The sequence below is a fragment of the Ictalurus furcatus genome, chromosome 24 (assembly GCF_023375685.1).
Source record: "Ictalurus furcatus strain D&B chromosome 24, Billie_1.0, whole genome shotgun sequence".
Lineage (NCBI taxonomy): Eukaryota > Metazoa > Chordata > Actinopteri > Siluriformes > Ictaluridae > Ictalurus > Ictalurus furcatus.
The window spans coordinates 11783368-11806849 of record NC_071278.1 but is presented as its reverse complement, the minus strand read 5'-3'; the positions used below and the strand labels follow the sequence as shown (position 1 = coordinate 11806849).

At 38.8% G+C, this 23482-nt stretch overlaps 1 protein-coding gene across 4 annotated transcripts in view; it reads right to left on the bottom strand.

Annotated features, from left to right (window-relative positions):
* micall2a (mical-like 2a) overlaps positions 1-23482 on the bottom strand; it is a 40504-nt gene that overhangs the window by 10795 nt on the left and 6227 nt on the right. Inside the window, exons 6-17 of one of the 4 annotated variants that reach the window (XM_053612952.1) lie at positions 22135-22593; positions 21638-21807; positions 21232-21295; positions 19991-20163; positions 16896-17009; positions 16606-16709; positions 16380-16503; positions 15284-15386; positions 14972-15045; positions 14696-14810; positions 14350-14396; positions 14083-14266 (exon numbers count right to left, since the gene is read on the bottom strand). In XM_053612952.1, the coding sequence (XP_053468927.1) occupies positions 14178-14266; positions 14350-14396; positions 14696-14810; positions 14972-15045; positions 15284-15386; positions 16380-16503; positions 16606-16709; positions 16896-17009; positions 19991-20163; positions 21232-21295; positions 21638-21807; positions 22135-22593 (1636 nt within the window). In that variant the 3' untranslated portion in view covers positions 14083-14177. Of the gene's footprint in view, positions 1-10238; positions 14267-14349; positions 14397-14695; positions 14811-14971; positions 15046-15283; positions 16000-16379; positions 16504-16605; positions 16710-16895; positions 17010-19990; positions 20164-21231; positions 21296-21637; positions 21808-22134; positions 22594-23482 lie in introns of those variants that run through there. The other 3 variants (XM_053612953.1, XM_053612951.1, XM_053612954.1) reach the window with 3 other exon arrangements.

The following is a 23482-nucleotide window of genomic DNA, read 5'->3' as shown; positions in this document are numbered from 1 at the left end:
CCTTTTTAGTGCAGATGTGGTGGTAATTTTCCTAAAAACCTGGCAACCCTGCCCATGAGCTTCATACTGCAACGTTTTTATGGTCTTGTACTGTGGTATCCGATTCCCGATGGACATTGTCTCAATGGGACAAATTCTGGCCAGCTGTTTAAACAAACAAAAATACTGCATATTTACGTTTATATTCTTTTATATACATGATACTGTATGTTCAATCGGAATAATGGATTCATCATCGGTTACATATCTAATAGAGAGTGATAGATTGTCACTGTACTATTTTATCTTGCAAATTATTAGTTTGGTTTTACTAGCAGCACATTCATGACACTTTGAGAAAGTTGCTGAAGGCATACATAGTGCTGCATAACAGTGTTATAAATGCAAATTTGGGTAGCACTTTAGTTTGAGGGCATTCGTAAATAAGTAATGCTGTACTGGAATGGTACTCTATAATAGTTCTGAATGCAAATGGTCCACCAGCACTTCAGATGAAGATCACTCAATTCCATGATCCTATATGAACTTAATATGACAGGTGGACACTGAAATTGAAGATTTCTCCATCCATCCATCCATTTTTTTTGTACCACTTATCCTACACAGGGTCGTGGGGAGCGACCGGAGCCTATTCAAGGGAATTCAGGACACCCATTCACACACTACAGACAATTTGGTAATGCCAATCAGCCTACAATGCATGTCTTTGGACTGGGGGCGGAAACTTGAGTACACTGAGGAAACCCCCAAACACGAAGAGAACATGTAAACACAGGGCGGAGGCAGGATTCGAACCCCCAACCTCGGAGGTGCCCAAAACCTTCCAAGTTTAGTTTCAAAATAACTGATACTACAGTTTCAGTCAACTCATAATGATAGACTTCGTCTCTCTTCTCGCCTTCATCGAAAGACAAAACCATAAACTTAAAAAAAAAAAAAGTCATGCTATACATAAAAACATTCATGCACTGCTTATGAAAGTGTCATGAAGCTACCATTTTTAAGCCTTTAAAATTTCCAAATACCTAGGCCAAAGTACAATGCTAACCAATGCTATAATATAGTCCACAACAGCAAAAATGACTATAGGATTATTTAATCCATGCTACCCATGACAGCCATTTTTTTGGAAATGCTAACTCAGAATAATGTGCATTTACCAAATTTAGCCTCTAAACGGGTGGCTAGATGGCATGTGGCATGTCTAGTAACAACCATTCCTCCAACTGCAAAACGCTGCATGCTCATTTTCCCGTGTAGCCAAAAGCGCTTCCTGACGTGTGTTTAAGTGCAATCTACTCAGCTGCGGGACACCCATGTCAAATCAGTGCTTTCGAGGCAAGTGCGCAGCAGCCATGTTGGATTTGGTTCTGCATTGGGGAATAAGTGGATCATATTGAACGCATTACCATACTTGTGTGGCTGAGTCTCCCTTTGCCCCTCTCCCTCTCCCTCTCATATTCAAAAAGAAGATTATTACACAGCGTGTGAGAAATGCCACCTCAGAGCAATGGTACACATTATGCATTTGCTGTTCCACAGGAGCCTGTGGCGTCCTGCTTCACCTCAGGGGCTGTGGTCAGTCCTAGCAAACTGCCTTAGACTCAAACCAAGAATTATTCTAGCTAAGTCGCTGAAAGGAGGTGGGGGGCTTAGAGAGGAGGAGGGTGGAATATACAGTAGGCGGGCGAAGTGTTTAGTTTACAACTGGATGTCTAGGGTTGTTCTTTTCAACAAGCCTCATGTTGTGACTCGACAAGTCAACGTTTAAAACTGCCAGGAGCATTCAGAACTCTGTGAAGCACAGCCAAGGGGGTGATGATTCCATCCCTCCATCCATTTTCCATACTGTTTATCCTACACAGGGTCATAGGGGAGCCTGGAGCTCGGGGCACAAGGCGAGGGACACCCTGGACCACACAATCGCACCCACATTCACAAACTACGGGCAATTCGGAAATCAGCCTACAACGCATGTCTTTGGACTAGGGGAGGAAAACAGAGCATGCAGAGGAAGCCCCCAAAGCATGGGGAGAACATGCAAATGGGGCTGGATTTGAAGCCCCAACTCCAGAGGTGCGAGGCAAACGTGCTAACCACTAATCCACACAAATCACAAATCACCACAAACCATTATTAAAAGTCAGGAACAAATGAAAATAAAACTACATATACTTAATTTTGCATTCATTATTTACAACATACAGTGCCCTCCATTAATATTGGCACCCTTGGTAAATATGAGCAAAGAAGGCTGTGAAAAATTGTCTTTATGGTTTAACCTTTTGATCTTTTGTTTTAAAAAAAATCACAAAAATACTGTCAATGGATATCAAACAAAACACAGATTTATATATATAAAAAAACATATTTGTTAAATATAGGTATGCAACAATTATTGGCACCCTTTTAGTCAATACTTTGTGCTACCTCCCTTGCACAATACTTTGTGCTACCATGATAACAGCTCTGAGTCTTCTCCTATAATGCCTGATGAGGTTGGAGAATACATGGCAAGGGATCTGAGACCATTCCTCCATACAGAATCTCTCCAGATACTTCAAATTTCGAGGTCCACACTGATGGACTCTCCTCTTCAGTTCACCCCACAGGTTTTCTATGGATTTCAAGTCAGGGGACTGGGATGGCCATGGCAGGACCTTGATTTTGTGGTCAGTAAACCATTTTTGTGTTGATTTTGATGTATGTTTTGGATCATTGTCCTGCTGGAAAATCTAACCACGGCCCATTTTAAGATTTCTGACAGAGGCAGTCAGGTTTTCATGATTGACTGGAACTTCTGAATTATTGCCCTGATGGTGGAAATGAACATTTTCAATGCTTGTGCTATTTTCTTATAGCCACTTCCCATTTTGTGAAGGTCAACAACCTTTTGCCGCACATCACAGCTATATTCCTTGGTCTTACCCATTGTTATGAATGACTAAGGGAATTTGGCCTATGTGTTACCTCATATTTATACTCCTGTGAAACAGGAAGTCATAGTTGAACAATTTCCTGTTCCTAGTCACCCAGGTGTACTAAAAAAAATTAAATATCAAAGGGAATATACTTCAAATATATTTTTCTTATATGAATTCATAGGGGTGAATTCATTGCATATTTTGCTCAACATATTCCCACTGGTTCTGGACTTTTTTGGACACGCTGTATTTATTGATATTAACTTATTTGGCAGGTTATTTGTATCGCATGGCTCTGATCTAAACCTCAATAACTCAAAAACAAGCCTATAAATAATCAGCAGATGTTCTCTCTGTGTAATGTTCAGGAATAAAATGGCTCCATTTAATAGCCAAAATATTATTGCATACAATTTATTGCATTATTGTAAATAATTCACTTAAGTTTTGAATAGTTGGATTATATTTATTAAAGAAAATCTGTGTTAAGGCTGTCCATGGAGATTATTTTACATTTAAAGAGGTCCATGTCTGCAAAAAGTGTGAGATGCCCTGCCCTAAAGAAACATTTCAGCCCATTTTTTTTTAACCACAGTATGTTTTTCCACAAGAAACTGAATAACAATTTTTCACCAAAGATCCTTCCACATAGAGTTCACATGTTTAGTGTTCTGTTGTTGTACCCAAAATAAATAGTTAAAATCTGGTTCAGGATCAGTATAAAGAACTTTGTGTGTATTATGAGTCAAAGTGACTGTGTGCTGTCAAATTAGTATGTCCAAAAAACACCAACACAAAGGTCCAATGTACAATCATGCAATCAATTCTCACATTTAAAAAAATCCTTTTAAACTTCTGTGGCAGCCTACAGATTTTATGTGGGTTTATGGAACGGTTTTGCAGGTTAGCATACTTTTAAACAGAACCTCTGGGGATCACAAGTGGGATGTTGCCATTTGCCTCTAGAAACTAATTTTTGCTGAATGAGATTGTATTGGAGAATTTACAGCAACAGTGAGCTTTCTCCCTCAGGCCACAGTAGGAGGGGGGGACAAGCTGGCACACAAGTATGAATCCTTAAAAATTCCCAAATATGTGTTTTGAAAGTGCAGCCTAATTCTCCTAGCAGCCTATAGCAATAAAAATCTTCAGATAGAGCAGGATGTGAAATAATTGGCAAACATGGCAGACAGCTACAGTCATTAGGATATAGCTTGCATCATTGCCTTTTACAGGAGCTTTATACTATAACTTGGCATGCAGGAAAGTACTTCCTGTTTTGGGTCCATCAGTTGAATTGCACTGTAAACAACAACACGCATGTCTCTTTGCATTGCACTCTGAGTGATCCAGTAGCGTCATCCGAAACCGTGAGTGTTCGAGTTTCAAACACTTCATTCAACGCATTTGACCCTCTAAGCCCTCAATGTTGTTAGGTTAGTCATTACACACAGTGTGTTCTTTTAGTATTTTCTGAAATCAGCACATTTATTAGCCAATTATGTCTAATTCAATTTAATTTCCACAAACAAAACTATCAGAAAAGAAGATTTGAGCACAAGATTTGAGCAAAAACCCAACATTGCTAATATTGCAACATGTTGAGAACACAGAAGTTTTGAGGTTGATGATGCTGTAATTACAGTAGAGTATCATTACTTTGTACTTTTTTGTGTTTAGCCTTAAGAAGCGAAGTGTTATCACTGTGGATGCTCAAAATGGTGCTATGGCCCCCTTCTGTTGTAGATCCCAGGCTTTAAATGCTGCCAAAAATGCAGACACCCCAATAACACCAAGCAAATGTCTTAATATGTTAACCGCCCAATAAATGCTTCAGTTGTAGGAATTTGCATTAACAGTGCAATGATTCGCACAGAAAAAGGCATGTGCATGCTTCCTTGCAAAGGTGGAATTGAGAAAAAAAGCTCTTAAAAGCCATGTGTCTTTTTTTTTTCTTTCAAAGAGGCCAATGAGAGACATGCTGTGGTATAAGAGCCCTGCCTCTGTGTTAGCATATCAGTGAACACACAATGCCCCAGATTAGTTCAGTGGCAGCACTGAGCCGAAATAAGCTAATTGCTTAATTAGCTAACCAAATTCGATAAGCCTCTTCTACCATATTACCACCAGCTATGTAACAAATAGCTCGGATTTCCAAAAGGGTGAAAATACTATGGGTTTAATTACAATCGTGATTGTAAAATAGTAAATTAGACAGCTGATGAGACTTTATGAACATTATTGTAAAATAGACTATTACGATCCATTTATGTGTGAGCTATTATTATTATTATTATTATTATTATTATTACTATTAATAATAATGGCTATATTTGGATCCAAAAATACAGGACATTTATGTTTTATATTATATATATATATATATATATATATATATATATATATATATATATATATATATATATATATATATACACACACACACACATATATATATATAAAATGACAGAATTAACAAGGAGTCTGGATATCAAGTTTGCAACAACAACAATCATTAAACAGAAGCAAACTATTAATGTTTCATACCTCTATCAGTTATATGTGCAAAAGCCAGAGATTGCCTTTTTTTGTTTCCAATAAAATAGCCATTCAGTACCTCACTGCTAATTATTTGAAAATAGAATGAAATCTGTAAATATTTCATCTGTAATATTGAACTGTAATATTGAACCTGCATAAATAAAGTACTGCATGGCTATTTGACTGAGACGTTTACATTTTCTCATCATTATCGTTTGCCACGAAATAATTAACAATAAGTACCTAATGGCCTTTTGATTAAAAACAAAAGGGTGGCCTCTGACGTTTGTGCAGTACTGTAAATATATGAGAAATGGACTGCTTTGGATTTATGATGTATTTTAAAAGTGTTTGAACTATTACAAAAATTATTTATCATACGGCTAACTTTTTTAAGGCAAGGCACAGTTTCATATATATATATATATATATATATATATATATATATATATATATATATATATATATATATATTCTTTTTTTCTTTCCATAAACAGTTTCTACATTGTTATTTTTATTTGGTCACCTTTGGATATGTCCAGGATGCATGTGATTGACAATCTGATCAATTAAATATACAGGAGTATTTCTTTTTTATTATTATTATAAAAGAGCACAAAACATGCATAGGACACATGTTAGAGACAAATATTTTTGTTTACTGCATGTATGAAATATTAGGGGTAATGTAGTACTGTTTGGCTGTGGGAATATTTTGTCTACTTAATAATGTAAGGCAGTGTTTTCCAAAGAGGTGGCTGATCCAAACTGCTGCATTGCCTTGGAAATATAAAGAGGCATAAGTAATGGAAAAAGTGTTTGCATGTGGATTTGGACAGCCTAATGTCCAGAGCTCAGACACCTTATTTATACTTTTCCCTGACCAAATTTGAAATCCATAGTCAGACTATTTGGGGGGGGGGGGGGGGGGGGGGTGCTATTATTAGCAAAAAAATAAAAGCACAAGATGTATTGTTTCACAGAAGATATACACCCTTATACTAAACTACTGTTGTTTACTGGTGTGTTTAATTAACTGTTTTATGTTTGCCGAGTCCAGATAAAGATTCAAAGACACTGAACTATGGATAAGTATTCCACCAGGAGTGATTTATCGATTTATTTCTGTAGCAACTTGTTTGTTTCGGCTTTGATTTCATGAATGAGCCAGAATCAGACTCCGAACGGTTTTTGCTTCTAGTAAAAGGTGCCCTGTACTTGGCTGAAACAATTATGCGGCATATCTACGAAAAGTGATTTCAGGGAGCTGCTGGAAATAGAAAAGTAGGGTTAAAGGTAAAACCATTTTCTCATTAGACTGAGCGATGAGTTGGACAGATTAATTTACATTTTCCTCCTGACATATTTTACACACACAATCCTTTGCTTAGCGCTGGGAGTTGTGGGCAGTAGGGCGCTATTTGTATAAGATGAAGTCATTTATATGCTAATTCATTGAGAAGTAGACCTTCCAGATTCATTTCTTGCACACAGTCATGTTTACCTATTAGCACATATGGATGCAAAGGGACATTAGAATATTGTAACTAAAAAAAGAGAGAGAGAGAGAGAGAGAGAGAGAGAGAGGGGGGGGGGGAGGGAGGGGGAGAGAGTAAAAAAGCATAGCTTGAGTAACAAAGCATAAGGGTTTTATTTTCTCCTAATGATCTGACATTATGAGCCATTTCCTTCTGTTATTTAAGCAGCAGTCAAGAGTCAAGCTTCAAGTCATTCAGCACTTCACCAGCTCTTTATATTGATTTTTGAGCAATTCATTTCCATAAAATAAACAGACGTGTTGTAGTACAATGGACAGCACTTGATTTTGATCTCTGTGCTCCCTGCTGTTAGTTGGAAAATAAAAATATAATAATAATAATAATAATAATAATAATAATAATAATAATAAATGTATATTAGAATAAGGAAATTTGAGTTTGGGATGTAAATACCTTTACTGTTATGCTGTACTGGGATAGAAAAATAAATGATATACAAAAACAACACTATATTAAGGTCGCTAAGATATAGGACAAGATTTTTTCCAAACAGAGCAACATATGTAATTATATACTTGGATGATAATTTCTAGCTTTGTTAAACTACACACACAGAAGAAGTGAGTTCTTGAAAATGTTTATCCTCAACCCAAACAATTTAATTGTTTGCTTTGCCACTCTAATGCCATCTTTCTTAAAAACGTCTTTCTTAAAAAAGCAGATACTACAGTATGTAATACTATAAACATGAACAATATTTAGCTCTACTGTTCTCATTCTGTGAATATAATTTCAGCGCTACAGCCCTAATTTAAACAGATTGTGTCTATACACCTGGAATTCCTCGAACAAACACAAACTACATGGAATAGCTTTAGAAAAAAGGAGCACTCTGGTACAGCAGGTCTGGCTGACTCGGAGGTGTGACAGATCATATTACAAGCAGGGCTGAAATGTTAATGTAATTCCACATGAGCCAAGTTAAAAGAGATCCAATCGACCATTCCTGATACCTACTGCCGTTGTGTCTAAGAGGATGCCACCCCTCCTCTCATTGTCTCAGTAATTCACTAAAATTGCCACTTAGAGCTGCTCAGAGTTGCGCGTTTCATCTTCGAGCTTCCTCCGGTCTCGGCTAGTCAGCCCATTTTTATTTCCTGCAAGAGTGCTAGCACTTCATTAACCTTGCCAGGATTGAGATAAGAGAGGAAGAGTATCAAAGCTGCCAGCTTACAAAAAGAAGAGTGCGCAGTCTGTGCTGCACAGTGGCCATCAAACACACACACACACTTCCATGCAAAACACTTAAAGGACCTGCCAAGGCCTCCTGTGTGTCTTTTATTACCGAATCAGCCAATCAACCAATTTCCTACTGCACGGTCATGTGGTGAATACTGACTACAAGTAGATTTTGCACTGGTAAAGTCAGTGTCATTCCTAACAGCTTGATGTTCACACTGAAATTTTTTGGAGTAACAAATTGATTTTTTTAGATTACAATTTAGGAGGAAAAAGATGCTTTCAGCTTCGTAAAAGACGTTTCACCAATACAGACACTAATGTTCCTTCCTGCGTCTGAATTTCATGCGAGAAGACTGCCTGAAACCATCTATGAAATTTACACACACACACACACACACACACACACACACACACGGCAAAGTGTCTCGTCGATCCATCCGGAGGTTGTTTTACTGAACACAGTGTACTTAATCATTCCGAGCACTTTTTTTTTCCTATACAGGGCAAAATTATTTTTCCTTCAGAGCGAACGTGAAATCCCAGTGTGGGTTCTGTCTAAAAGGCTTAGAATGTCACTAAATGCCAAATCAAAAACTCCTGCCGGCTCGAGGGTCTTAAAGACAGGATGTTCGAGCATCTGAGAGCTACCTGAAAAACGATGAGGTTAATATACTTATCACAAATATACTGCGCAGGAAGAGGTGAATGTTGAATAGTCGCATAGAAGAGCATGGCTTGACATTACATAGAATCACACGGCTCACGATGAGGTGCCAGTAAGCAATTACTCCTTTGATTGTTTATCAGCAAACCGTTAAAAACGCTACATTAAATCCTGGAAAACAACAAAAAACTTTTGTCAAGTCACCAGATCTGGATAAACTCATGCCAGATATAAGAACATATTTCAACTACTGTACATTTTCAGTTATACACAGTATCTGTAAAGGTTGTTTTATGTATAATATTTAACCCTTTACTGCATGGTGTTGCCATATGGCAACAAATAATTATCTCCAATTTTTTTGACAGGCATTAATACAAATCTACTATTTTCTAATGTAACTGGAAAAAATGGGCTTTAACTTTGATATAACAAAAAAAAAGCCTTGTCACATGACCAGGAAGTGCTGTGTCCTTTTCTGCAATCACATGGCATGGTGAAGGTCATCATCAGAGGACTCTCAAAATTTGACTACTTTTTCAATATGCAAGCAAAACTACTTAAAGGAATTAATTGCAGCACTATCTGAGATAAGTTAACATTTCTTTTTTGTCATTTAAACAAGTTTATATATTTTGACTATTCTGTTAAACGGTAAAATGTAATCGTTGCCATATGGCAACAAGATGCGATAATGGAACTGTGGTATGTGCATGCCTGAACTGCATGAACTGAAACAGGCCTACATAACAAAAAAAAAAAAACACACTATGCTTCTCTAATAGTATATTTACATTTCTTCACATTCAAAGTAAGAAAAACTGATGTAATTTCAGACATTTTGCAATTGCACCTTATTTCCTAAATGTTATGTTTCAAGAAAAGGAATTTAAAAAATTTTATTAAAAAAACATTTTTACATGTATTTTGAGTATGTAAATCTATCCACATACTTTTTACAACTGTAATTCCTAAACTGTAACTCCTTTCTAGAAGATATAACTTTTATAAGCTTACTAGATGGCAAAAAATCTTTTAAAAAAAAATCTCTGCAGTTTATAATCTGGAAAATGCCATAATTGGAACTGTAATCTCAAACATTTTGTGTTATCTTTGACTATATGATACTTTCTACCATTGCAAATTTTGCCATAGTTTACAAACTAGCCACCCCATAAATTTTTTTTTAGGTTTATATATATATATATATATATATATATATATATATATATATATATATATATATAAATAAAATTCAAGTAATAAAAATCCATAAAAACATTCTTGGATGTAAATGTAATAATTCATGCAGTAAAGGGTTAAAATATTTCTATATAATATTTACATGATATTATTTAAATTCATTCTTCAATAATAATAATAAAAAAAAGATTAAACCCAATTTTCAATAACAACAACAAAAAAAATTGGAGAGCAGGAACTCCATTTGTTAAACATCTACTAGTACAAGGGAGATAAAATTACACTTCTATTCAGTGGAGAGAGAAATTTGTCTCCAGAGTGATGTTAGTGCCAGTGTGAAGGAAGTCGCCCCAGACGGTTGGTGAAAAAGACACGCTGGCATTCGGAAAGCTCGTCCTCCTGTATCCCTGCTGTTGTGGGTCCGTCACACAGATCCACGAAAAACAGGGGGCCGAATTACAGTGAGCTCTGGCGTAGCAGTGTGTGGAGCTGCCCGCTCTGGCAGACGGGTACAGTGAAGGAGGGAAAAAGTTGAGCCGAGCGGAGCCGATTCCTGCATTGGCGCTGATAACATGGCTGGATTATGGATGTTTAAAGGAAGGGAAAATTATTCATTTGAGATGGATGAAAAGCTGCACTTGTCAAGACTCCCAAGCCGTGCCACTTTATCCATTACATCCCCACTAGCCATGTGCGTATTTTTCCTCAATGCCTTTTTTTTTCTTTTCCTTACACAGTAAAATGAGCACATTATCCTCTCTCTTGGACACAGAGCCAAAATAAAATCTTTATGAAAGTGAGAAAAGGCTGGCTAAGGGGAAAAAAAAAAAAAAAACTAAAACAAAAAAACAATGGATGTTACAACATAAGAATCACACACATACTCCAAAACAACCTTAGTGTCCAAAATGTAAGCGTCTGAAGTGCAAGGGAACGTGGATTTGCATTTTCAACTGCCATCCAGCATTTAGACACAGATCAAACAGCATGTCTAGTAACTGCAGTCATGCCTAATTATCAGAACCAGCCTTCTGCCAGTCTATCATTTGGAATGCAATTAATGATTAAAGCAACAAAGTCTTTCCCTCCTGCCCATGCTGGCTCTGAAATGCTCATGATGCAGAGAATATGTCAGCCTTTCTGTACAAATATTATGATCGGGCTGATGAGGGCCCAGTCTCCGGTCTGGATGGCCGATAAATTAGAGGCACGCTTCTCGTTTACTCATCAGAGCTAATGAGCCTGATAAAATTACCTCAAGGATCATAATTACAGGCTAGTGGCAGAGACACTGGCACTCTCCGTGTGCCACACACACACACACACACACACACACACAAAGACAAACAGAACGCCACATGGCATGTGGGCCCGTTTTAAACTGTGTGGGCAGGGATAGACCGTCCCAGTACACTTCAAATAACTACAGTGTCACGAATCAGAAGCAGCACGGCAATTAAAAAAGCACTGTAGCACCTAGGAAAGATCCAAAATGAATCGCAACCAGCATGATTAAGGACCATCTTTTTCACATCCTTACTCATAGCCGTATTTATAAGTACAGGTCAATTTGCAATTCGAAATTAATTACACGTGGTCGCTTGCCCTGTCGATGAACAAAAGTGATTTTCAATCGCACTTTACAGCTCACTATGTGCATTTGTATGACAGGAAATGCAGCGACTACGTTAAAGCGAGCGCGTGAATTTCCAAACGGCACGGGCCCTCTCTCCGAGCGACTCGAACCACTACAGTGCTTAATTCCTTCATTAGTGGTCATCCCCGTTATCAGCTTCCCCATATACATTAAGCACTCCAGCCCTAATGACATCGTTTGATGGGCACAGGCGGCGCGAGTTGAGAGAAGCTCACCTCGGAGGATTTTCATTTCGCCAGTCATTTGAATTGTTTTACTTATGAATATTAATGCCCCTCTAATTTGAGCCTGTTGTTAATGCTTGTCGCTAGGAGCCGGGCAAATCAGGTCCCCTTCCTGTTAAAGCCGTGTATTAGACACCCTGTGACACTAAGCCCCCGCCTTTGATTCTTAATTGCAGAAGCATGAGCGTTTGCGGGAGATGGGGCGCAAAGCTTTAATTAACTCTAATATTGCACGTATTCAGTCTCGACTGTCACCTGCATCAGCGCCTGGTGTTCTGCACCCCAACATCATATCCCGGCTCCTCTGAACTAGAAAGACCATGTTCCAAGTTCATGAGCACAATTTCATGCGTCTTAAAAATTGGGGCTGGGTAGCTGATAAGTAGCAGGAGCAATATTAAATGTGAGTAAATTATTGTAACGCATTTCACCATAACTCATATTAAACTATGGCTATGTGAATGTTGTTTTTTTTTTTTTTAATATGACCAGTGGTACAGCAGCATGGGCCAGTGCACTTTTAATTTTCATTTTAAATTAGGAGGAAGGACGGAAGGAAGGTAATCCTCAGGGATGTGTAGTATAAGATCACGAATTCAGTCAGTGGTATCGATGTGGCTTTCACGACACATTTCTATTTACGTAAAGGGAATTTATTAGAAATGGCCACCAATCCATAATTTAAAAAGAAGAAATCCCATGAAAGATAAAAATGCTAAATAATCATAATAATGCACGAAGCATAAATGAACACAAATGAATTCATTTTTTTTTTAATATTGCAGAAAGTTACACGCCTTTGCAAATGTAAACTGTTTTTTTTTTTTAACATCTAGAGAAGAAAAAAACTTTTGGATAACATTGGAACAACTTTTAAACGCATACTTTGTTGTCCAAAATTGTGAGATATTTCAGTTGGAAAATAGAGCAGTGCCAGTTCCACACATCCCCCAAGAAGACTCTATGGGAATACAGGCAACTTTCATACTGGAACCGTGTGCATACGCATACACACACACACACACGCACTTACTTCTACAGAGAACACGATGTCTATATCCAAATCTCTATAGACTACTACAGTAGTTCAGAGACCCTCCTCACCATCTCACAACAGAAATCTAGAAGTGAAGGTTTGGTTATAGCATAATGAAGTAGATCAAACAGATAGTAAACAACTGTTAAAATGTGTGTTAAGTTTTATTATACTAAGTAATTAAAAAAGAAACATTCTAAAAATTAAACAACAACAACAACATATTTACAGTTTGCAAGCAAAACACAAAGTTTAAAACAATTTTAAAGCAGGCATAATCAGGAAAAAATATTCGTTCGTATTATTATTCTAATATTCCTCATATAGTCTTTCTGGAACCAAAGAAAATTATGAACACATTACCACAGTCCACACTTAATTAAACTCGTTTAATGCATTTAAAAAGCCAAAAAACACAACTAATTATTTGTGGAAAATAAAAACAAAACCCCCCAAAAAACAACAACAACTTTCAGTGATGGCAGATCTTCAGCTCCATTTAATCTTTCTTATAAAATCTGAGTTTATAGTCTGGGTGAAGGAGGAAGTGTTTGGTAGGGTGTTTTCTAGCTGTCTGTCTTTCTTTCTTTCTTTCTTTTTAAATGCTGTTCTGAGGGGCACGTGAGCCTATAGTGCCACCTTTAGGGCAACCGGGAAAGTGACACTTCATAGAAATGTCCAAGATGCTTGGGCTTTTTAATGGAACAGCAATGTTAAAAGTGACACACACACAAAAACCCATAATAATAATAATTATAAAATAATAATAAAATTAAAAATATCTGATCAAATTATTAGATATATCAATGCAGCGTTTTAGTGTAAGTTGTACTTAAAACTACAAATTAAACCCAAACTTTTAAAACGCGGCATCTCTAAAAGCAGCTCACTTTCTCATGAAGTAACACATGCGTAAAGCAAAGAACACATTAAGTACGGAAAACAACAACAAAAAACAATACGACAGATGTTCTAGATTTGGGTGAGTGCAGTGTGGTGTGATGTAAACCTTAGAGTACAAACAAGGCACTGTGTGTATTCTGAGTTAATATTATATTAAGAAATATCAAAAAAATCAAAAATAAATCTGACCTGCCACACTTCTGAGAGTTCTGCGAAGAACTCGAATGGTCGTGTGCGTATCTGTTGCCGAGACCGCCGCGGCGAGTCTCCAGCTCGGACGTGGATCATTCTTCCTTCCTTCCTTCATTTTTACTTCTGCGTCTGAACAGCTTCGAGAAGGACGCCTTTCTCCTGCTTTTTAGTTTGCGCAGATCTAGGCCAAGAACGAGAGAAATGAAAAAATGTTCTCGATTCCTCTACACTTCTCGGTTTAGTTCGATAAAACTGACCCCTTACCGAGCCTGTGCATCATCTCGTTCAGCTGCTGATCCTCTTCTTCCTCTCTTGAAATGCAAATACACAAAATGCTGTTGTTTCATCCTAATTCAATAGCTCTTCAAATCACCTGCTAAATATGTAAATGTAGACTTCAGAATTAAGACTTGAATCCCTGGTACAGTGAGAACAATAAAAGCAGGTTTCATGTAAAATGTCTCGCACAGGAAACTCGTCTTAAGCATGCGAATATAATGTCTTTATTCAAACACACATGTAATTATTAAATATTAGTCGGTCCACTGATGGTGTCTTATACAATAAGAAATCTGACACACACAAAGGGGTGTGGTTACGAACAGCTGACCTCCGTCGGTCTTCCTCCAGACCGTCCACGATGGCATTCCTGTCATTAACGATCTCCACCAGCCTCTTCATTAGATCAGACTCTCTGTTCCTTTCGGAAGTGCTTTTCAGATGCTCTGAGACAGAAATACACACACGTGGACACTTTTGGTTTGTGCTACGCTGTCAAAAATATTGTAGCTTGTCCCCGTAACTGTATTATGCACCAAATATCTTCAGAAACATAAACTGATCAGAGCAATACTACTGGGGGGTTTGGGAGGCGGTTGAGTCTTGCCTGGTTTATTAATCAGTCTTCTGAGCTCTCCTTCCACTCCTGGCTGCTGCTCCTCTAAATCTTGAGTTTTCGCTCTGGTGAAGAGTTGGAAGACAAATTTAAAGCGTGTTAATCGTGAAATCATGCAAATGTGCCTGAATTTTTTTTTATTCCTGTTCAAATTTAAATATCCGTGGTCTTTATACGGCTCTGTAACGCAAACAGAACACCACCGCATTCTGAGATTAAAATGTATTTAAATTTACTCAAGACATTACCACGTGGAAGTGAGATCCCTTTAATCAGGGAGCGAATGTAAAATAAATCACCCACATGTACACGAGCTCAGATTCCCTCCGTATGTAACTCTGCTTCTTCCGAATCAGGTTGAACCAGTCCACCATCAACGGATCCACCAAGATGTCCCCGCTACCCTCTGCAAAACAAGCCAAGGTCACACGGGGGGGAAGACGGTGAAAGACTCTTATGGCTGAAGATAGAACATACATGCCACCGCAAGCAAAAATCGTGATTACATATGCTCTGGAGGAAACAACCGTTTTGCGGCGAAATGCTCGGCGTGTATCTGTCAGAAATACGAGTCGGGCTTTACGCCACAAGTAATATAGCACCGTAATGCGGTCCAAAATGTCTGTTGTGCCGCTGACATTGCCTTGAGGTCTGATACAGCTCACACACACGTAGACATTTGTGTAATTCGATCACTCGATTTGGTCCAGAATAGGTGAGTGTGGCGGCACGCAGATGATATCACTGAGCTCAGGCCGCGGTGACCTTGAAATCAGCCAATGAGCTGTCCCTGTCCCCTCTTAGCCATCAGTCTGACTACAAAATGCTGTCTCTTTCCATTTCCTTCCCAGAATCCCGCAGGAGGACAGGGAGCTTCCCCCGTGCCTCGCCTCATTTGGCTCTGGCTGCTGGATATGTGCGCCTCTTTATTGTTCGCCGCCCACCGCTCAAGGCTGCGACGGAATTCCACCTCCCAGGTGGACCGGCTCCGCTAACAGGTTTGGAATGAGGCCGGAAGCCTACAAACACACACACAGCTTCGCCCGTCCTGATCACATTTATGTCAACCCGGTGTCAACAAGCTTATAGAGTGTTATACTCAAGTGCAAAGAATTTGCATGTGCTAACTGTTCTCAAATCAAGATTCGTTCCTCATTATAAAATCAATTAAAGCACACAGCTATCATAACCACCAGCATGAAGCACCAATTCCCTGCTCCCTAAAAGGCTATTTTTTTTTCATTTTCTATTACTTTGAGCAAATAAATGAGGCTGGGTCAGAGTGGCCCGCAGAAAGAAAAGCTCATAGTCTGGGTCAAATGTTCTTTAAAAAAAAACATAGTGAACCGAGAAGGCAATAATATGAACAGCAGGAGGAATCTGCTCTCTCTTTTCCTACCTTCCTCACAGCTGCGGAGCTTTCTCTCCAGGTCAATTCCCGCTTTCTCCAAATCACTCAGGCTGTTCTCAATTTCTTGCAGCTCCTTAGTGATCTGCTCAATCGGGATGTGGCGAGACTTGATCTGCACGAGGAGAAATACGGCGTGTGTGGTGATGTCGTTTTTAAAACAGTGACCTGAACTTCAGCTGAACAGGTGAAGGTGAACTCTCACGTGTGCACTTACTCCGAGTGGCTTAGTTCTGTTCTCGAATGGCGCACTTCCATTTTCAGCTAAGGAACAAGCAAAACAAAACTGATAGACTGTAGAACCATTGCGTACTTGGTCATCTTTAAAAAAAAAAAAAAATTTTATAGGTCAGTCAAAACTGTTAATCACAAATCTCAAAATACTAATAAGGAATCAGAGCTTACAAGACCAACTGAGGATCATGCGAAAGAATTATGCCCACTTATTCATCACACCAGCATTTAAGGTAATTTTGGTATTTATTCTTTTCTATAAGAGCAAGTTACCATGTTCTGCAGCGTCAGAGCATCTTGGCTGTATAGCAGCAGGTCTCAAGGAGATACTGTGATCCACTAGAGGCTGGAGGGATGGGCAGGATTTGTAATTTCCTGATATACAACCTAAAAACCAGAACACACACCAGACAATTGTTACCCGAAGGCTTCGTGTGAATTTAATCACAGGGCAAAAGGTGACACCTTTCTAGATTCATTCAGGCCTCCATGGTGTTGATCTGTACATGGCAATGTACATCTGGGTGATGAGCTCACTGAGGAACTCTTAGATTTAAAGCCTGTAAGTAAAAGTAAATGACACGTTCAATATAACTTAATCCAGGTATGCAGCTAGGGACATAGTAAAAACCTTCTGTGAGCAGGGGTTACACTGGAAGGAAGGGGATTTATGGGTTTATGGGAAGTTTGAGAATGTGTTGGAAATATAAATCATGGCATAATCATAAAGATAATAATGATTATTGGTTTATAGAGGCATGTAAAATAATATTCAGTCAAGGCTTTTGTTAAGTATTGTGTGTGTGTGTGTGTGTGTGTGTATATGTATATATACATATATATATATATATATATATATATATATACACACACACACACACACACACACACACTGTAGTCCGCTCTGAAAGTACTGGAACGGCAAGCCCAATTTTGTTGTTTTTGCTATACAATGAAGACATTTGGATTTGAGATCAAAAGATGATTATGAGATGATAGATCAGAATTTCAGCTTTCTTTTCCTCATATTTACATCTAGATGTGTTAAACAGCTTAGTACACGGCACCTTTTTATTTAAAACCCACCCAGTTTCCACGTGATAAAAATGTGACTTAAAGAGTTTCTTGTTGCTCAGGTGTGCCCTCTTAGATTGATTGTTTAAACAATTAATAGCTCTGAATTTCTACTCTTGGTTTGAGTGCTGGGTTTCACCTGTGAAGACTGCATTTACTGTTAAAACGGATAAACCAACACAAAGACCAGCGAGCTGTCTGTGGGATGAAGTACGGTCAGTTGAAGCTGAGAAAAGAGGGAAAATCGATCAGAGCCATTGCACAAGCATCGGGCATAGCCAATAGAACAATTTGGAATGTCCTGAAAAAGAAAGAAACCACTGGTGTACTAACAACCAGACAACGAACAGGTTGGCCAAGGAAATCAAGAGCAGGTGATGACAGGGGTGATATATCACAATCCACAGTTCGAAGAAGACTTCGGGAGCAGAAATGTAGAGGTCATACCACAAGATGCAAACCACTCATCAGCAGTAAGAATCAGAAAGACAGATTCGCAAAAAGAAACACAGAGATGAACCATAAAAGTTGTGGAACCAAGATTAACCTCTACCAAAGTGATGGAAAGGGCAACGTTTGGAGAAAGAAAGGATCTGCTCATGATCCAAAACATACGAGCTTATGTGTCAAGCATGGTGGAGGTAGTGTCATGGCTTTTCATGAAGACTGGAGGAAGACCAGTTGATTGTTTAGGGGAGTCTGTGCCCATGGTAGCCTCAGATTCCTGGTAGACTCAGATGGGCTACAACAGCCTCAGATTCTTTGGCTGTTGTAGTTCATCCACCTCGAGGTTAGATGCTTTATGCATGCTGAGATTTGTTTTTTGCTCACCACAGTTGTAAAAAGTGATTATTTGAGTTACTATATCCTTCCTGGCAGCACGAACCAATAATCCTCTGACCTCTCTTATCAACAAGGCATTTCCACCCACAGAATCATCACTTACTCAAGTGTTTTTTGTTCTGCACACCATTCTGTGTAAACTCTAGAGACTGCTGTCTCCATTTTCTCCCCATTCTGATGAAAGCTGCAACAACTAATCGATAAAATCGATAATAATCGATTCTGAAAATCGTTGTCAATGAATTTCTTTATCGATTAGTTGGTCTGCGCGCGGCACGGGGCATGTTTACTCATTACGTTACTTCTGTTCAGAAAACACGCTTCGGAGAGTAAATACTAAAGTTGTGTCCCAAATGAAGTACTGTAAACTCACATTGTGCACTCTGCACTACCATCTAGTGTGTGGATTTTAGAAAGGTAATATCATCTCAAATATAACACTAGCGTTTTTTTTTTACTAACCGGAAGTATAAGCCACGACGACGTCATACGCACGCTAGCATTAGCAAACACCCAGAGTCAGTCAGGGGGACATTTTAAACACCGTGGAAATCAAACTGATGCACGAGGACAAACTTATGTTTATATCCAAAATGTTCCACTGTGTGTAAGGGTCAGGGGAAACTGGTGCAAGCTGCTTAAAAGGTTTAGTTTAATTCAAGTTTATTGTCATTATATGTTGTATTTGCACACTTGCAGTGTAACTTCTGTTGTTTATTATGCCGGAAGTGATGTGATGTGAAGTTAGTTGCAGCCCTAGTTCGATGTGATCATTAACTGAAGCTCTTGACCTATATGTGCATGATTTTATGCGTTGTGCTGCAGCCACATGATTGGATTACTGCATAAATGAGCAGATGTTACAGGTTTCCTATTAACGTGGACGGTGAGTGTAAATTTCAAAAACGTTTCAGAAAAACCACAGTCTATAATCAATTTTTATATTCAGCAGGGGTGGGCAATATCTAAAAATAATTATTACAATATTTTCTTATTAAAATATCATGATAATGGATAATATCGTCCCACAGTCCTACTCAGCTGTCCTGTTCAGCTAATTCAATATGAAGTGATTACAAGGTGGTCAGCTTTTAAAAACATTGCAATCAATGTTGTTGTTTTTTTTTAATTATTATTATGACTATAGTGAGAATGTTATGTTGTTATAATTACAGTGTCCTGTGGAGTGAGCAGTTTTGATCACGACCTCAGCCACCACTATTAGGTCATGTGTCAAACATCGTGTATATTGATAATATTGATTACATCGCCTTATCGCCCAGATCTAGTATTCACTTATATTTTTTAGATATCCTATTACTGACTTTTGTCATTTTGTTGATCCCCTAATGACACATCTGAGGGAAATTTTTCCAATATTCAGTAACAATATACTGATGTGATTAAAGGAGTGTTAAAAAGTACAGATGGCTGTGAAGCTGGACACATACCTGAGACAGTAGAGCCTGTGGCTGGAGATTTTTGCATGTACAAATCAGCAACATGAGCAATGTTTATGGTGTGGAAGCCTGGCACAGAAGAAGTGTACTGGTGACTCGGCTGGTTATCGCTGCAGATGATTTTGTTTTCTTCAGGAGTCACGTCATTATCCTCAAAGAATGTTCTGGAGAAAGGACAGCCATTTAGTAAGCCGCTATAAGAGACTTCACCTTTTTTTTCTCTAAATAAAAGGAAGAAATGTACGAAACATGGATATACACATCAAGGTAAACTCGCTCAGCAGGACTAGGAACAAAGTAAAGGTCAGAACTTTTGGTCTTAGGCGTCAGTGCCACTCACACCAAGACATAAAGACTGATAGGCAGCTGCATTCAAGATTTTCAAGTCCCATAATCCCTAAATGAATTCATTCCAGGTTTCCTAACAATACCTCAAACAGATGTAGCTTTTCTTGTGTACTTTTTTGGGTAATTTGTCCTTTGACCAACGTGTTCTTGACCAGAATATTTTTCGTTTCTCATCCAAAGGCATTGTGATGAAAGAGTACCTCATTTACGTTCGATACGCTCAAAACTGTATTTCACACGTGCCTTCTTAGTCACTGCTAAGGTAATAAATACATCAGCAACATGGGATGAAAAATATCAGTCGAATCTAAAAGCCTTTCACGCTGACACGATTGTCGCTGATAGGCTGCATGAATCTACAGTCTGGGCTAGAAAGAAATCAGACCTCACTTCCTCATACCATTCTGTGTACTTCTCTTCTTATTGTTATTGCGGTTAGTTCCAAAACAAAGTGTCCTAAATAATGGTGGCTTGGTGGTTAAGGTTCTGGCTTATTGATCAGAAGGTCGGGGGTTCAAGCCCCAGCACTGTTGGGCCCTTGAGCAAGGCCCTTAACCCTCTCTGCTCCAGGGGTGCTGTATCATGGCTGACCCTGCGCTCTGACCCCAGCTTCCTGACATGCTGGGGTATGCGAATAAAAGAATTTCACTGTGCATATGTATATGTGACCAATAAAGTCTCATTATCACCTTAAGACATTTGGTAACAGCTAATAATACTCTGATGTAGATTCCAAAAATGTCTATTAATGTCTTTTGTCATCATTTGAAAGACCAGCTAGGCCACTTACACCAGCAGTCCCTGCTCACACCGCAAATGCCGTGTCAATTTTTCTATTCCATGCTTTAGAGATAAAAGAGATAAACAAGGAATAGCAAGCTTACTTTAGTCCTGGTTCACTTGAAGCCATCTTCAGCTTTGGGCCTTCACAGCTCCCCACATCTTTGGCTATGGCCATCAGAGGAAAAAATACACTCAACAAACAAGCATGAGTCATACATAATCAAATTATATTATTTAAAGCAGTGCTGCGATGTACGAAGAATAAAAATACGGAATGCTACAGGTCATGTTGAAAAAATAAATAAATAAATAAACAAGTTATTCTGACTCATTGTGATGGACTAAATGAAATACACGCTTTTTTATATTGCTCGTTCCATGTGTCTGCACTCGTCCTCTCTGCTTATATCCAATGTTTATAATAATATTTTTTCCGCAACCTTTAAAAAGCATTTTAAAACAGACCATAGTCTATATAAGCAAAGGTCATGGGCATGCGAACAGCACCTCTGGCGATGAAGAGGGAAGAGGAGGGAGGTCTAGTGTGCTCTTTGTTTATGCCACTCAGCCACAGGGACTCCATGCTGCTGGTGTTGGAAGAAACGCAGAAATGGCCAGCTTTAACTTCAGTGCTTGAGCCACATCTCTCCTGATCTGAGCTGAGGACTTCAACAGATCTGAGGGGAGAAAAAAACATCTCCTGAATTATTTACTATTTGCATTTCTACTACATCACGCTGTCTGCTCAGCTGAATGCTTGATAATGGAATTAGTCACAAAATCCTACTTGGCATAATCTGATAGAGAACCTGAACCTGAAATCATTACTCAAAGAGACACAGTTTCTTTCAACGCATTAACAAATACCTTTAGAATAAAATCAGTTCGATGCATGGCCTATTAGAATGCATATAGATAGATATATAAATATATACCTCAGTGAACTACAGCAAATCATGAGTTATATGAGATGAAATAATGCCTGAGCATCCACTTTTCCTTACGTGTTGTCTGGACCGAGCCCACAGCTATAAGCTTTGTTATTATTGTTGCAGTTTCCTTCAGCCAATTTCTGAGAGATCAATCCCTGCACCTGCTCCTTCTCTTCTTCAGACTTTGGTACAATGATGTTCTGGGTAGTAGAGGCCTCTGAGGTGGAAAGGAAAAACCTCTGCCTGGCAGCTTGAGTCCTTCGTGCTGAAGCAGTCCATGGCTCTGGGGTTGGAGTTGGCTGAACTGATCTGGGAACAGGTTTAAGAGGGCTGGTCAGAACTGAGGAATGTTGCCGAGGCGATAGCCCACTTCCACTCTCAGGTCTGAGTTCGATCATATCTGACATGCTATGCTTAGGTGAAGACTTGAGGTCAATCTGAGTACAGCGGGATGAAGAGCAGCACAGTGTGCCAGACTGTTGGCCAGATGTATACGCCCCAGATTTTAAAGTAGCTGAACATTCACAGCACCTAACAGACAGGATTCAAACAAGATTACATGTACAGTTTACTTACAAGAATCACAGTATAAACAGGTGCATCTAAAAAAAAATTGAATATCGTGGAAAATTCTTGAGTCGTTACACATAAAGTGAAATATTTCAAGCCTTTTTTGTTTTAATCTTAATGATTATGGCTTACGGCTCATGGAAGTCAAAAATCCAGTATCTCAGAATATAAGAATAAAGAATTTATAATAAAGAAATGTCGACCTGAGAAGAGTGCTAATCAGCTAATTAACTCAAAACACCTGCAAAGTTTTTCTGAGCCTTTAATCTCTCAGTCTGCTTCAGTACACAACTACAATCATGAAGAAGATGAAAGTAAATGCTGCATTTCATTTGGAAATCAAGGTCCCAGAGTCTGGAGGAAGAGTGGAGAGACAAGGAATCCAAATTGCTTGAAGTCCAGTGTGAAGTTTCCACAGTCAGTGATGATTTGGGTTGCCATGTCATCTGCTGGTGTCGGTCCACTGTGTTTTCTCAAGTCGAGAGTCGATGCAGCGTCTACCAGGAGATGTTAGAGCACTTCATGCTTCCATCTGCTGACAAGCTTTATGGAGATGCTGATTTCCTTTTCCAGCAGGACTTGGCACCTGCCCACAGTGCCAAAACTACTAGTAACTGGTTTGCTGATCATGGTATTACTGTGCTTGATTGGCCAGCCGACTCGCCTGACCTGAACCCCATAGAGAATCTATGAGAGACACCAGACCCAACAATACAGACGAGCTGAAGGCTGCTATCAAAGCAACCTGGGCTTCGAGAACACCTCAGCAGTGCCACAGGCTGATTGCCTCCATGCCACACCTCATTGATGCAGTAATTCGTGCTAAATGATTAAAGCCACAACCAAGTAT